Raw genomic sequence first — 14,715 nt, 5'->3', positions numbered from 1 at the left:
ACTAGTCCAGAGAAGCTTTCTGCATCTTTCCCTGGGGCCAGGCAGCCTTTGGACTCTAGAAGCTCTTGCAATATTTTCTTTTTAGCTTTTTGCAAAGACCTTTCACCTGACTGAGATAGCCGGCGACAAATCTAGCATCCCCAGAGCGTTCCTGAGTTTTTGTAGCTGAGGATAAGATGGATATATCTTACTTTTATATTTACTGAGCTTTCAACAACTCCAGAATAGCAAACAAAGGCCTTCATTACTATTAATTACTATTACTATTACTATTTATTACTACTATTACTATTACTATTACTATTACTATTACTATTACTATTACTATTACTATTACTTTTATCCCGAGTTTCTTGGTGTGTTGCCTCTGTAATATTTCATCTGTGTGTAAAGAACCAAATAGAAATATACCTCATTATGAATAAAAAAGTAATACATAACATCAACCCCAAGAATTTATGGCTTAATTATCCTTTACAAAGTATTCTGACTTCATGAGACATATAGAGATGTTTGAGATTTTAGCAGGTGTTAAATTCAAATTTACTTGCAATTGGCTGCTTTGGATCTTGCTCTGGCATTATTACTAATCCTGACTAGTTGGCTTCTTTCATTTTTCCAATAGTTTCCCCTACATGAAGATGAGAGATCTGCTCCTCAGAAGTGTGAAAATTACCCTTAAATTACATACTCAAATCCATACATAAGTCATATTCAAATGCAGTGCATGCTGTGGGTAGTTCTATACAGTCAATATTTTTCCCTTTTGTGTCCTTAAATGTGTAACATATTCCAAAACAGGTGATGAAAATTTGTAGATCAACAAGTGAGAAGACTGTGTTAAGCTTAAACTGGTAAAAGCTTCAGAAAATGAAGTTTTAAAACAGATTTTTGTTTTCATTTGAGATTTCTTTAGAAAAAAGCAAATCTGCAGTCAAAAGGAAAGAAATAAGGGAAACTTAAAAGCTGTAGCTCAGTGGTGGGTTTTTGTTATTATTTCTAAGGTAAATGTGGCCTAAACCATCAATGGACTGGGACAGCATTTTTTATCATATCCTCCCCCTGAATTCTGCTAATTACAAATCTCTACATTTAGCAGAAAGGAAAATGACTGCTCCTTTATATTAATTAAAGAGACAAGAGTGTAAGACAAAATTTAGAAAGAAGTGAAAAGATACAGCGAATAATTGTAAACATGCTGCCTAGTAACTCTCAGCCAGTCGTATGAGGCATCGCTCACCATGACAAAGCCAAGATAAATTGCATACAAACCACATTTATAATAATTTTGTACTGTTTAATTATTCAAGGAATTAGAAATTTTAGTCCCAGAGATCTGCTAATGTACCTGTCTTATCTGAAAGACGTCTCAATATTCAGTTGTTAAGATAGGTAGGAGTAAAAGTAAAATATCTTTTTGAGCAAATACATACTTCCCAGCTGTGAATTGATAGGGAACGAAGTTAGCTGTTCTGAAAATCTAATTGCATCTTTATCACAATTGCCTCCCCCTCCTCTGCATTTAAAATATGCCATATCCTTAGGTGGCTCTTTTTTACCCTCTCCCACAGGTATTCGTGTCCTGTGGAGTAATCAGAAATAGCTGCTTTTGCTACCTTGATTAGAAGAACCTGAAATCATGGATGGATAGAAGAGAGATGCATTCAGGAAAGGTTTGGAAGTCTTTTGTTTAATATTGTTCTCATCTCTCTGAAAAGAGAGATGTTGTTACCCATTGCTGTTAAAAAAGTACGGTCTGATCTGAGCATGCTTTTAAAATTGAAAAGCTTAAAGTTCTTGGCATTGTGTATAATCTGGTCCCTAAATTTTGGATCTGGGTGGATTTCTGAATGAGTTGTTACTGTTCTGGAATGCTGTGCCATTTTGTTGATCTTGTCCAGCTTAAAAAAATAGTCCAGATATGTCAGAAGGTACGAAACTGTCTGACCTCAAAGCTTCCAAGATACAAAGGGTACAACTACTAAGGTGAAAGCAATGCCTTCTACAAATGTGTGAAAATCAGTTTGTGAGCCAAAGGCTCTATGTAGCAAATTTTTGGAATATGTGTATTTCCAGAAGCCTGTGTGTACATGGTAATGTATAATACATCCAGAACCAGAAGTTTGTCAGCATTTTCATAAAGAAATTCCTGCATCACACTAGTTTGGTTGAAGAGTATAAACCAGGCTGAGGTTGGAAGTGAAGGGCATCGTTAAAACTGTTCCCAGTATAGCATGTTGAATGCTTATAAAATTTGTCACTGTAATCATAAATGGAATTTAGGGCAGATTGTAACTTAAAAATTTGTACACTGAAAGGTATATGCAAGACAGTAATTTTTAACTCTAAGAGTACTTTAGACTAAAGTACTCCCCAGTGTATGGATAGAAAGATCTGGTCTCAGATATTTACCACATAGTCTATTGGAAATATAGCAAGTTCTCTATTTCAATTTTTAAATTATTTAAAAGGAGTAGTGTGGCTTATAGCTGACTACAAAATTGTATACAACAGAGATAGCGAACATGTGATAGTCTTTTCCTCTCTTTAATGCATTTGGTTTTCCTCTCTGAGTAAACTTTCTCTCTTCTTTCTCTTTGAACAGACTGAGCTTTCATTATTCCTGCAATAATTCTCACCAAAAAAAAAAAAATGGAGAGAAGCTGGAGTTGCATATGCAGCATATACAGCTTTTCTTGTAATCTGGCTTTATGTCATGTGTCTGTGTCCTTATGGTCATGAGAGACAAACTGTTGTGGCAAGCTCTCTGAGTGCAGCTTTTCAATGGATCTCCCTTTTGTGCTCTTAACTCATGTAGATTCAATTATCAGTGAAATCCTACAGTAATTGTTATATTTGGAAGCTGAGTTATTTTCTCTTAGCTTGATAGTAGTCAGAAATTACAAGTAGTCACAAAACTTTACAGATTTCAGTAGCAAATACTCATGGCAAGAGCATCTCTCTGTAGCAGACAGACACAGTAACTAGCAATGTAACAGGGACATTCAGATGTGAGTTGAGTTCACCACCTTGAGGGTTTTTTTGAGACTGAAGATGATTCTTTCCAGAGCTGATTTCTGTATCGAGACAGTGGTTAAAAGCTGTAGCGCATATATATTGTCTGATCTCAAATTTCTGGCTTAAAATTTCAGACTTGAAATTTCAGACCTGCTCATAACAGACTGCACAAAGCTGCTTTAACAATAAATCTGAAAAATATAAATGGGGGAATTTCTGTTCACCAGAAAGCTGTGAGTGAGGATTTCCTGAGTGCTCCAGCAAAAATAAGTGCCTAGAGGTCATTGCAGCAGCCTAGGCTTAAAGAATCCCTCATGTATCAGTGGTGATGAGAACCAAAAGGAGTCCTTAAGATATCTACTTCCTCCTTGCTTTCTGTTCTGTGCATATCCTGCTTAGGTTTTAGCCTGCACAGGAATGCATAAAATAATAACCCATTGAGAAACTGAATATTCCAAAAATGGACTTATATAAAGCATGAAGGGAGATGGACAGAAATGGCATTCCCCTATATGTTAAATGAGGTAATAAAATAATTACATAAATGAATGTGGAATGGTGTAACAGGTGTGCTTACAAGCTTGACTACGAGCTGGACAGTGACTGATGCCGACAGGGAAGGAGTAAAATTATGTGAGGCCTTATGGATGTTAACAATAGTTGTGATAAATACTGAAGTACAGAAAAGCTGAACTGAATGTTGAGTCTGTTTGCTACAGCTAATTACAGGCTCAGGTGGAAGTCAGTGGCAAGTTTCTCCTTTTAATAGTCTGCCTACTTCAAGCCAAATAAATAAAGAATGAGATGCTTGGCGGGGAGAAAACAAAACCCATGCTTTCCTGCTTGAAGTACAAGATTTTAAGAAATAGTAATTTTTTTCTTGAATGAATGATAATATGATGTAAAATTGTTACCTACCTTAAGTTCTCTAAAGAAGATGCTACTCCTAGCCCACTCAACAATGGAGAAGAGGGTTTGGTCAGCCATTTTACACATAAGCCCAAACGTGTTGAGCTTCTCATGTTTGCTTCTGTTGGCTTGCTCTTGCTGCAGGTATGCCATGATTTTAGCTTGCACTTGCGGCTCATCAGGCTCACATTTCAGGAGTTCCAGTATCAGGTGTGGGATACTTGCTGGTGAGCTTGTTTGATAACTATCCATGTATGAGTAGCCCATTATTGACTCTGGTGAGCTAGTGTAAGGGTCAGGGTACTCAGACTTGATAGCACGGCTTGGAAAGTGGCCATAGGTCTGGTAGCCTTGCAAACTGCCGTGGGGCGGCATTGTCATGCTGATGGGAGAGGTCACAAAGGGACTCCTGTCATAGTCTGTAGGAGGCAAGGCAGTATGGTTCAGAGGTAGGCCTTTAGAAGCTGAATGGATATTCTGGATTGCAGAGGATATTGTCAGGTCGGTTGGCATTGCTTGGATCACCTGAGTCATGGCTTCCAGTTTCAGTCCATTTGCTCGGATAAGAGCTTTCTTCTGCTGCTTCAATGCCCTGTCTCTCTTGTACATTGGTCCAAACTTGTTTCGACCGCCACGCATCCGATCAGCTCGCACAGCTGTCAGGGGAAGGGAGGAAGTAAATCATTATTAACACTTGGAATCAACATTCTTAATCAAACATATATTAGGAAAGAGCAGAAATGTAAAAAATGTAACTCTTTTTTTTTTTTTTTTTTCAAATTTAGAGTTGCACTTTTACTCCTAAGGAAAAGGATTTATTTTGACTTTACAAATGTTGCTTTTTCCTAGTGATTTAAATGTCACATGCATATATTACTAACAAAGAAGGACTTCTCTGTACATTGATTAGGACACAGGGACAAACACAATGGATGGCTACAGGAATTTCACACCTGCTATGGGATCATGTGGAAATCTCAATGTACATTTGGGTTTATATCAAGCTATTATGTCATTAAGAAACAAGGGCTGAAGTCCAGAATTTGTCTGAGACGTATCCAGCAGACCACATTGTCTCATAATAATCATTCCATTACTGCCTTCCACCGCAGCAAAACATCTGAAATGTAAATTGTGAAATGTTCAGTAGTCACAAAGAGGAATACATTTCTCTTGGCAAAAAGGAAGCATTTCCTTTTGATGATTCTGTCCAGGTTGGTGTAAAACTTTGAGGCTTCTAGTTAGCTGAGCTCTATGGAAATGTTTAGCTGCAGTTGGAATGTGCAGAGAGAAAGCTGTCAGCTTGCTGCCTTCTACGTGGACGATAGAAGTGAAACAGAAACTATTGAGACTGTTTTGGCTTATAATATCTCTGGAATTAGAAATAATTAAAACAAATCCTACTCAACAGCTGCCTTGGGAGTCATACTGGTGGTCTCTGTCATGCAGTGTCTGTCACCATGGGATATATGTAATGGACTAGTGAGGAGCTTTCACCAAGCCCACCTTGCCCAACGGCAATTACATTGAAAGAGGAACCTTTGACAGCCTGGTGACACATTGAGACTGCTGAGATTGCTGGAGGTTAAGTTCTTGAGCTTTTTATCTTAGGGATTAGTAGGACATTAAAAATTTATTATGAATGCTAGATACGCATAATACTGTACCTTATCATAAGGACTTTAACGTTTAATGATTTTTTTTTGGTCCATGGTAATTTATGAACTAGACTTTTAAGGCTATATATATCACCATCATGGAAACACACATATAAATGTCACAAGTGTTCTCAATTAAGAGAATACATGTTCTTCCAATTTTATAAACAAGTGAAAAGAATTTGTATGGATGTGTAGGTAAGGAAGCTAAAGTATATTTTCTGCAGTACCTTTAAAACTACAAGTGTTTTGCTTGAATTTTTAGGAAAAATGAGATACTGATATTACTGCTGAATGTTGGCTTTAAAAAAAATGCATGAAATTAATTGTATCAAAGTAAATGTAATTAATTTTAAATCTGTATGCACAGTATCCTCACAGGTACTCTGCAACTAAAAACTGTGAGCCAAATTGGATTAGCAAGTGCTTTTGTATAAATCCTACTTAAATTTAAGGTGAACTTTGTGTAATGACAGAAGACAAAATTTGGTCTTGTATCGTTGTCAGCAAGGGAGAGGAGTTAAAAGTAGTAGTAGACAAATGTATTTTATTCTTCTTCTTAAAGCCAAAAATGAAAAAAGGATTCCACATGTCCTGTAATTGTACTGTTTGAATTTGGAAGCACATGCAATGATTTAGAATGCTTAGTGCAGTGTGTCAGTGCTAGCTCAGTCTTGTGGGCAAATACAACTCTGTTGAATCAATCAAACTGCAGGAGGCTGATTTTTCTCTTTATCTTCAGTTATACCAACAGCTTCCCTTTGCCAGAGCCTGGTGACTGGCTCTTATCCTTTCTGGTTCCCTTTGTGGCTTACAGTTTTCCTCCTTGGTCTGACTTTTTCTGGTTAAGCATCTAGGGTAAACGTAATTTCATACTTTTGTAACAGGAAGGGAATTTAGGAGCTTCTCCTTGGTCAAGGAAACATGTCATCTGCTGTGAAATCTGAATTTTAGGAATTTATATATCTAAGTTAGAATGAACCATGTATGATTCACAAATTCAAGTTGATATTTTTGAATTCAGTTATCTCAAAGGGTATTGTATACTTTTCATTGTTCTGTGTAGATGAGAAAGTGAAATGAAGTCAGAAAGTCTTCCAAAATGCCTTATCCTCTTTCAATTGCAATAGCCTCACAGGTGTAACGTCACAAAATATAGGACACAATTTTAGAGATTATTTGGTTCCTTAATCTCAAAGGCAAGTCAGTGGGATAAAAACCCTTATTTTATCTATTTCTTTGTGTTCTGCCTTGTTGTCAGAAGAACATATGTAAAGAAACCAAAGCAATCCAACCCTAAATAAAATACAAATAAAATCAGATCACTCTCCACAGAAAATGAATATTTTTTTTCCTAATCTGGACACTTGTTAACAATTTTATGTTTAATCTAAATTAAGTCTTTTTAAAAAGCTGCAGAACTATTCAATCTACATCAATGATTCACAAACTTTTAAAAGTCTGAAATATCAAACCGTATACTCATATGACAAAATGGATTCTGGTTTTGACTGGTCCCTAAATGGTAGTGATCTACCATTTACTTATTTTATTTTTTTTATAAAGCAACAATTTCACTGACTATAAAAAAATAACCTTTTATTATAATTTCAAAGCCATATCTACATAACTTTTAAATATAAAATACAATGCATTAACATCTTATCCTATAAATTTATAATATAGTTGAAGATATCAGCAAGACTATAGCTCTTACCTTCCAATTTCATTCCAACACTTAGACATTTTTGAAATCGACAGTAAGGACACCGTTTTCGCTGTGTTTTGTCAATCTGGCAATTCTGATTTTCTATACATGTGTACCTTTTGTTATTCTGGACTGTTCGCTTAAAGAATCCCTGTATGATAGACACAAAAATTAGCCTGTTTTGCTTGAATTTGTGTTTCATTCAGCATGTTATGGAAATCATTGTAAGAAAATTTTCAGATGCCATTCAAGCACTTACAAAGTTACATAGTTTATATCAAATTAGTCAGCTCAACCCAGGGGAAAGCCACCAGATTCCAGAGGAGGTTTTCTTATGTTAGAGCTATGTTTTATAGACTTCATGTCAAAGCTTGGTGAGACTTTAAGGAGGCTGTAGCCTTCTGTGCTTCTAGCACCAGTGGCAGAAATGGTGACACTGACTGCTTCCTATTGTATTCTTTAATCACTGCAGAATTATTCAAGTCTCCCTTTTAAAGTAGTTTTACGTTAAATAAGCAGGAACACTGTTGCAAAGATAAGAGAAGTAGAGTACCTCTGGCTATTTTACATCCCAGTGGGGCATGCTGGAGGCATAGTAAGTGCTGGTCATTCACTTCTCATTGATTATTTTTTAAATGAAAATATAGTGAGCTAAGTTAATTCCATGCAACAGTTTTAAATGGTATTGTTCTGGCAAAGGAGCTTCACTTACAGTGCACTGCTTAAATAACTAAAAACCTTAAAAAATTTTACGTGGAAAATCTGACCTGTTGTAAATTCACAATTATTTAAACCTTTTAGCACAATAGACCAACACAGGTATATTCATCTTTTTAATTGGTTACTTGACTTTATTTGTCAAGTGAACTCTGACAGTTACAGTTTGCATGAAAAAAGTGCGTGATCATTATAATGGCAGAAATCTACATTGCAAGGATGAAAATAAAAATCTTAAGAAAGCTGCATTATACTTCGCAAAGCCGATCTGCATTAAGGATAATCTTCCTACTTTGTTCTCCAGGGAAAGAAATATAAATCAACTAAAACCAATATTTAGCACAGTTAGCAATAAAAGTTGCTCTAGAACTACATAATGGCAGCAAAATACGAAAAAACAATGACAAAACTACAATGCAAAACAGTTCAAGTTGTTTGCATTTGGGCAGATATCTCTCTCAAAAAGACTTCTACATCCTAAAGCTTTTTGGTGGTCAATTATTTTATGTGACTGTATTAAGAAATATATAAAAATAACCCAAAATATTATACATCTGGTTTATTTAATTATCCCCTTTTTTTCCTGCTGATATTGGAAACATTTTTGCTGTACTTGTGTTTTTTATGGAGTAATTAGTACAGAACCTTGCAGCTTTCACAGGTGAGAAGTCCATAGTGGTACCCAGACACTTTGTCTCCACAGACTGGACACAGCTCTTCAAGGTCTTCATCATAAGAATAATTCACCATTTTAAACTGAGACACTGAGGGAAAGGAGAAATAGCATATTCAATTAGGATTTACATTACTAACTTCAATATGCTGCAACTTTCTTATCTAGAGAGAAAGCTTACTTAAACAAGCACACCACTGAAAATAGGGAGAAAAAGTTTTATTTAAAAAAACAAATTGCATGGAGACATGCACTTCCCATCATCAGCAAATCTTCACGATGTAACAAAGTGTAACAAAACACATCAGCTTCTAAGTTTTATGTTCTAAATATTTATACTTATAGAGTGCCTTTAGCCTAGTCTTTGTTTTATGGAATCACAAATTGAAAGATTTGTGAAAGATTTAAATCCGAAAATGATCACGGACAAGCTTTAAAAAGCAGAACGAAACTATTTTATATTGACTTTTATATTGAAAGTAATTATTTTCCTTTAAAGTTTTCTTTTAAATCAACTCGCAAATTTTCACCTAGACTAAACTTGTATCTCACAGACCCAGCACTTTAGCACCGTGTGAAATCCAAGTTAGTTACTCGCAAAACCAGGTTAGAACGACCAGGTCAGAACGACCAGGTCCTCCGCGCCTCCCAAGCCCGTGGTCCCGGGATGACCGCCAGCCCTGCGGGCCAGGGCGAGCGCTGCGTTCCGGCACCGCCGGCTATGGCAGCCGGCAGGTCCGCAGCCACGGCGGAGACGCTTTTTACTGTGCACGTGTCGGCAGCGGGATTCGAGCCGGGACCGCCGTGCGCGGGAGATGCGCTCAGGCTCTGCCCGGCCGGCGGACACGGCGTCCCCCGCTCGCCGGGGCTGGCGTGAAACCTGCGCGCTGGAGCCGCCCGAAGTTACTGCCGCTCGGGGAAAAGGCGGGGAGGAGTAGGCGGTCAGGAGGGAACGAGAGGCTAAAATATGCGGAATGAAAGCGCGGAATGAAGGCAGGGAGCGTGCCCACTCGAGCCGGGCTCCCCCCACAAGGAGCCCGGTCAGCCGCTCCCGTTACTCCTGAGAAGAAACCCTGCTGCTCATGAAGGGCCGGTTTCCTTCCCCTTCCCTGCCGCTAAACCTCCGACCTGGTCGGCAAGCACTGTGGCAGCGGAGGACTGCTGAACACGGCGAGAGGCGCTGGGCATCGCCGCTGGACTGCTTAGGATGTCGCTTCTTTGTCTTTAACTCTGCGACTGCCACGGTTCGGGGGCACCGGGGCGGTCAGACTCCGCCCGAATTCCCCGGCCCGACCGCCCGGCTTACCGAGACAAGGGCTTGCACCCCGGCGCTCGAGGGAGCTCCTGGGGAGCGCGGGAGCATTATCCCACTACCGGCAGAACGCGTCCTGAGCCACCTCGGCACGGCCGGGGATCGCCGCCTGACAGCGGCGTGGGGCGGACACGGGGCGGCCGCGGGCGGAGGAGGAGGTGGGCCCGGCCCTCCCCTCTGCTCCCGCGGTTGCGGCTCCATGGTCCGGCGCTGGGACTAAAGTTGCCCTGCCCGCAGGAAAAAGTGGGAAAGGAGGGGTTTTCCGAGCGCCGCGCCCTTGCACGGAGCCTCCTCCACAGGAGAGGAAAGCGGCGGTCGGGTCGCGCCCCCGGCACCTCCGAAGCCTCCGGCCCACCCTGCCCCTACTTCCCAGCAGGCTCCCAAGAGGAGCGGGATTCGTTTCGAAAGCGCAGCCGGGACGGGAGTTTCTGCTCCGGGAGAGTCGCGCGGGGCGGGGCGGGCATACTGGGTGCCGGTTCCGAGGCAGGGAGCCGACCTTCGGCGGGGTCTGCACCGCCTCCCTCCGTGTCCCGCTCCGGCCCCGAGTAGGGCACCGGGAACAGCCCGGTCCCGCCACTCTACACAGACATTTCTATGGCTCGAGCCATCCCAGCTCGAGCATCCCTTTGCCTTCCTGAGTACCCCGCAAATCCACCACAGAGTCGGAGCTCTCTCCTGCGAAGTTTCGCGTCACCGCCGCTGCCACCTGCACGGTAGCTGTAGGCGCCGCACTCGCGGGACGGAGCCCTCTGGTCCCGTTTCGGGACGGTGTGTGACACACGGGTGCTCGCCAGAACTTTCACGCGTAACTCCATCTGCCAGTAACTTCGACGCAGTTTTGCGCGGAACGGGAATTAGACCGAGATCCCCTGGATCTGCAGGGAGGCCGGGCAGTGTCCGACATCTGCACCCCTGGGCAGGCTCGCGCCGGCCGGATGCTTGGCAGCTCCTCGGCTCCCGTCTGCACCTTCTGAGCAGGGCCTTGTCGTCGCCTCGGGCTGGCACCCCGGGCCCCGGTACCCGCCGAGCCACCCTGAAAGCCGGCCCGCGAAGGCAGGGGCTCGGCGGGGCGCGGAGCGGGCGGTGGCGGGGCAGCTCGCAAGCAACTGCCGCAAACTTTTTTGGCAGGACGAAGGGGCGCTTTGCCGAGGGAAACCCGAACGTGCGCGGAGGGGGAGAGCCCTGCTTTTGCCCCCTTACCTTGCATGTTTTCCGGCATCTGCCCCTGTTCCCCATTCGACCGGGCGAGTCCCAGGGCCTCCGTTTCCACTTTGGGTAGCATGACAAGGCGGCTGCGGGCCGAGCTGGGGGTTCCGTGTCCGTCCGCGACACCAGCACCTGGACACGGCAGCACAGATTTAGCTGGAGCAAGGGGAGCTCGGCGGCTGCTGCCTCTTCGCCCTCTTCCTGTTTTTCCCTCCCTCTGCTCCACGGCAGCCCTTGCCCAGCTGCAGCCGGAGCACCGAGCGGCCCCGGCCGCCGGGAGGAGCCGCCGGGTGCCCGCGGCTGGGGGAGCCGCGGAGCGGTAGTCGGGCTGCAGGCGGCGGGGGCGGAGGAGACAGGAGGAGGAGGAAGGCCGGGGGTGCCGAAGAAGAAGGAGGAACCCCGGGAGCCCTCAGCAGCTCCACCCGGGGCTCAGCACGGCAACAGCCCAGCGCCCCGATCCATGCGGAGCGGCACAGTGCACAAGAGCACTCTGCCGCCGCTGGTGCTGCTGGACAGGGTTCCCACCCCCGTCCCCCTCCTCCCTTCCTCCCTCCTCCTCCTCCTCCTTCCCCTCCCCCTCCTCCTCCCCCTTTTCCCCCCGGTACAAGTGCGAAGGTGCCGAGTCGGGACCTCTAGCCCCGGGCCCGCGGGGAGGCGCTCCCGGAGCCCGGGGGCTGCAGGGAGTGAGGTCTCCGGCGAAGGGGGGGCCCCGACAACGCCGCTGCAGCCAATAAGGCAGAGGCGGGATGAGCGACACCCCCAGCGCACACACAGGCACAGAGCACACACAGTGGCCCAGTGCAGTCACCCCCTACCCGGTTCTTAAAAGGGGCTGCGATGTGCTGGTCTGGGCTGTTGGCTCCCCGCCCTAGCGCAGCCCGACGGGCCACCAGCCTCGCCAAGCCGGGCTACTGCCTTCAGCGGCCGTGCCGCTTCGCCACTGGGCAACCACGCTCAATCTCTTGGGGCCGGTGGGGAAATGCCTCCGCCCGGCCACCGGCGGCTGCGGAGACCCCGGCCCTCGCCTTCCCAATGGGCGGGCGGGAGTGGACAGCGGAAACCCCTGCCCTTGTGGCCGCGTTGCCGCCGCGCAGCCCCGGAGTCTGAAACAAGCAAGCGAGAACCGCATTGGAGCTCGCTGTACCTATTCAGGCTTTTTGTGTCTCCCTTCCCTAAGATTCTTGCGAAATCGGTCAGTGCCAGTCGCATCTTTTGCATAAAAGTCAAAACCCTAGCAGAGCCGTCGCTTGAGCCCCTCTTCCCCGGCTCAGTGCCAGCTGCACTATTTCCCAAGTTGTCCCAAAGAACTCGTTTCTCTCAAGCGTGTGCCTCAGTGGCGAGAGCCGAGCGGTCCCGCGGCGCGGCGTTGCGGGGTCTCCGGAGGCGACTGGGTGCCTTCTGCCCGGCGAGCCGGGCCGGAGGTCTGCCTGCCTTCGTTGACCTTTCTGCCCCTCTCTCCAGGAGGATCCGGGGGGTTCCGTGCCGTTCCTACCGCGCCACATAAGTTTGATGGTGTGGGATGAGCGGTATTTGCACCTTGGAAAACATCCGAGCCCCTCGTCGAGGCGTTCGGTTGCCCGTACTCCTCTGACTCTTTAATCTGTGTAAAGTGTTGTATATATATTAAGAGCTGAAAATGTTTGGCGGTGGAAACTGCTTCCGATGGAAAGTGGGGCACGGAAGTGTCTCTATCGCGGGGTATGGTATGTCATCGGCTGGGAGAGAGACAGTGAAAACTGGCATTTGTTCTAACTTAGTGAGTATTGCTGGTGATCGCAGGGTGAAGCCTCGCTTGACAAGCGCTCCACATGCAGAGAGCGGACTCGGCTGTGCTCCTAACTTTTTGCATCCAGTAGCTGGGAGACCTTTGCTAACTCAACGCAGATTCCTAGCCAACCCAAGACCAGCACCACCGGAGTAGGGAAAGTCTTTTTTTCCTTCTCTGTGCAGTGTTTGATATTTGAGGGATGAATCCAACGCTCAGAGAGGCCCGGACCTCTCGGTCTCCTTCCATTCTCACCTTTCGCCATTCCCCTTCTGGCGGGAGCTCGAGCGGGCGAGCGATATTTCTCAAGTTATAATTTCACAATTAAACAGGTCGTCTGCGAATAAGTTTTAGGACAGCAATATGGCGAGATGCGGGAGCGAGCAGCTCGATGGCTAAGACGAGTCGGCCGAAAACCATCTAGAGAGAATGACCCCGTTTCTAGACAGAAGTAGCTCGGGTTGAGACCCTGTCTCCGCCCTTGGGAAGTTATTCCCAGGTGCATTAGTTACGAACAATCCCTCTGCCAAGCGCCACCGTGTAGATCGCCTTGCGCTGAGCCCGAGCGGCTCAACCCTGGCGGCGACAAGAGAACAGCGCCGATTGCGCTCCCTCCCGCGGGCGCCCGCCGTGAGGCTGCGTTCGGGGCTCCCCGCGGGGCCCTCGGGCCTCCCGAGCTGCGGCCCGACGGGCCAGAGCGCTCCGGGGGCGGCTGGCAGAGGAGCGGCGCCTCCTCGCAGCCCTTCCCCGCGGGAGAAGAGCTGTCAGAGCGCAGCTCCAAGCGCATTTACAACAGACCATCAGGGCACCTGCATGAGAGTCCTGCAGCCCGCTGGGCTCCATCGGGACAGCCGGTCCCCTTCCTGCCGCTCGCCACCGGGTGGGACACGCCACTTGGCGACGCCCCGACGGGGCGCTCCATGCTGCCGCTCTCGTTACTGCTGCTCCGGGAAGGCAGCCGCGTTTTGGGGAAAAGCCGGGAAAGGAAACGCCGCATCCGGACCGGGCAGGCGAAACCAGTGCGGGTGCGCCAGGATCAGGCGGGCTGCGGCCCCCGAGGGCACCGCGGCTAAGTGCCCCGGCAAGCGGGTGGCCGCGCAGGGCCGGCTCTCTCCGGACAGCACTCTCCCGCGGGCACGGCCCTAGTACCGGCCCCGGGCTCTTCCTTCCTACTCTGGGGCTTAATATCATTCTGCCAGGGAATTGTTTGGACCGAGTTCCAACTGTGCATGGCAAAAGTCACTCTGCCAGGTATCGTTATGGATGAAAATACTTTGGAGTGGTTATTACACATCCACATTTCTCCGAAGTAACAGTTTAGGGCAGTACATATTATAAATGATACCTGGTCCCTTGTGGCTACATTTAATTTAACATTGAGTTCTAGCTCTCACCATTGCCTTGAGCAGCCTTAATTACCCTTTCTTCTAATCTCTTCTCCATTCCTTACCAAGTTCTCCAAACTTCTTTTTTTTTTATTTTTTTAATGCGATTTCTCTCCTGAGTTTGCCTGCCTTGTTCTGACTTTGCCTGAAGGTCTTGATTGACGCGTGTAATTATAATTATAAAAGATGATGGCTCGGGGAGCTTCCAGCAGCCTTGATTAGAACAAGGAGCAAGACCTGGAATACTTTATACTTCTCTGTTTAAATGTATGTACATTTACATTAAAAAATCTCCGCTCTCTAATGTTAAATAATCCGAAGCTTTTCCACCTCTTTGTTTCCAAGGTAGAGGCTTCTCTGTGAT

The 14,715-nt window shown here is 45.8% G+C and overlaps 1 protein-coding gene across 4 annotated transcripts in view; it reads right to left on the bottom strand.

The window, feature by feature from the left end:
* NR5A2 (nuclear receptor subfamily 5 group A member 2) overlaps positions 1 to 14,715 on the bottom strand; it is an 87,096-nt gene that overhangs the window by 65,966 nt on the left and 6,415 nt on the right. The window contains exons 1-5 of one of the 4 annotated variants that reach the window (XM_056497289.1): positions 11,832 to 11,900; positions 11,196 to 11,333; positions 8,656 to 8,774; positions 7,303 to 7,444; positions 3,937 to 4,583 (exon numbers count right to left, since the gene is read on the bottom strand). In XM_056497289.1, coding sequence (XP_056353264.1) covers positions 3,937 to 4,583; positions 7,303 to 7,444; positions 8,656 to 8,774; positions 11,196 to 11,277 — 990 coding nt within the window. In that variant the 5' untranslated portion in view covers positions 11,278 to 11,333; positions 11,832 to 11,900. Of the gene's footprint in view, positions 1 to 3,936; positions 4,584 to 7,302; positions 7,445 to 8,655; positions 8,775 to 9,989; positions 10,077 to 11,195; positions 11,334 to 11,831; positions 11,901 to 14,715 lie in introns of those variants that run through there. The other 3 variants (XM_056497285.1, XM_056497288.1, XM_056497286.1) reach the window with 3 other exon arrangements.

This window comes from Oenanthe melanoleuca, chromosome 8 (genome assembly GCF_029582105.1).
Source record: "Oenanthe melanoleuca isolate GR-GAL-2019-014 chromosome 8, OMel1.0, whole genome shotgun sequence".
NCBI lineage: Eukaryota > Metazoa > Chordata > Aves > Passeriformes > Muscicapidae > Oenanthe > Oenanthe melanoleuca.
This window is presented reverse-complemented; position numbering and strand designations above follow the sequence as displayed.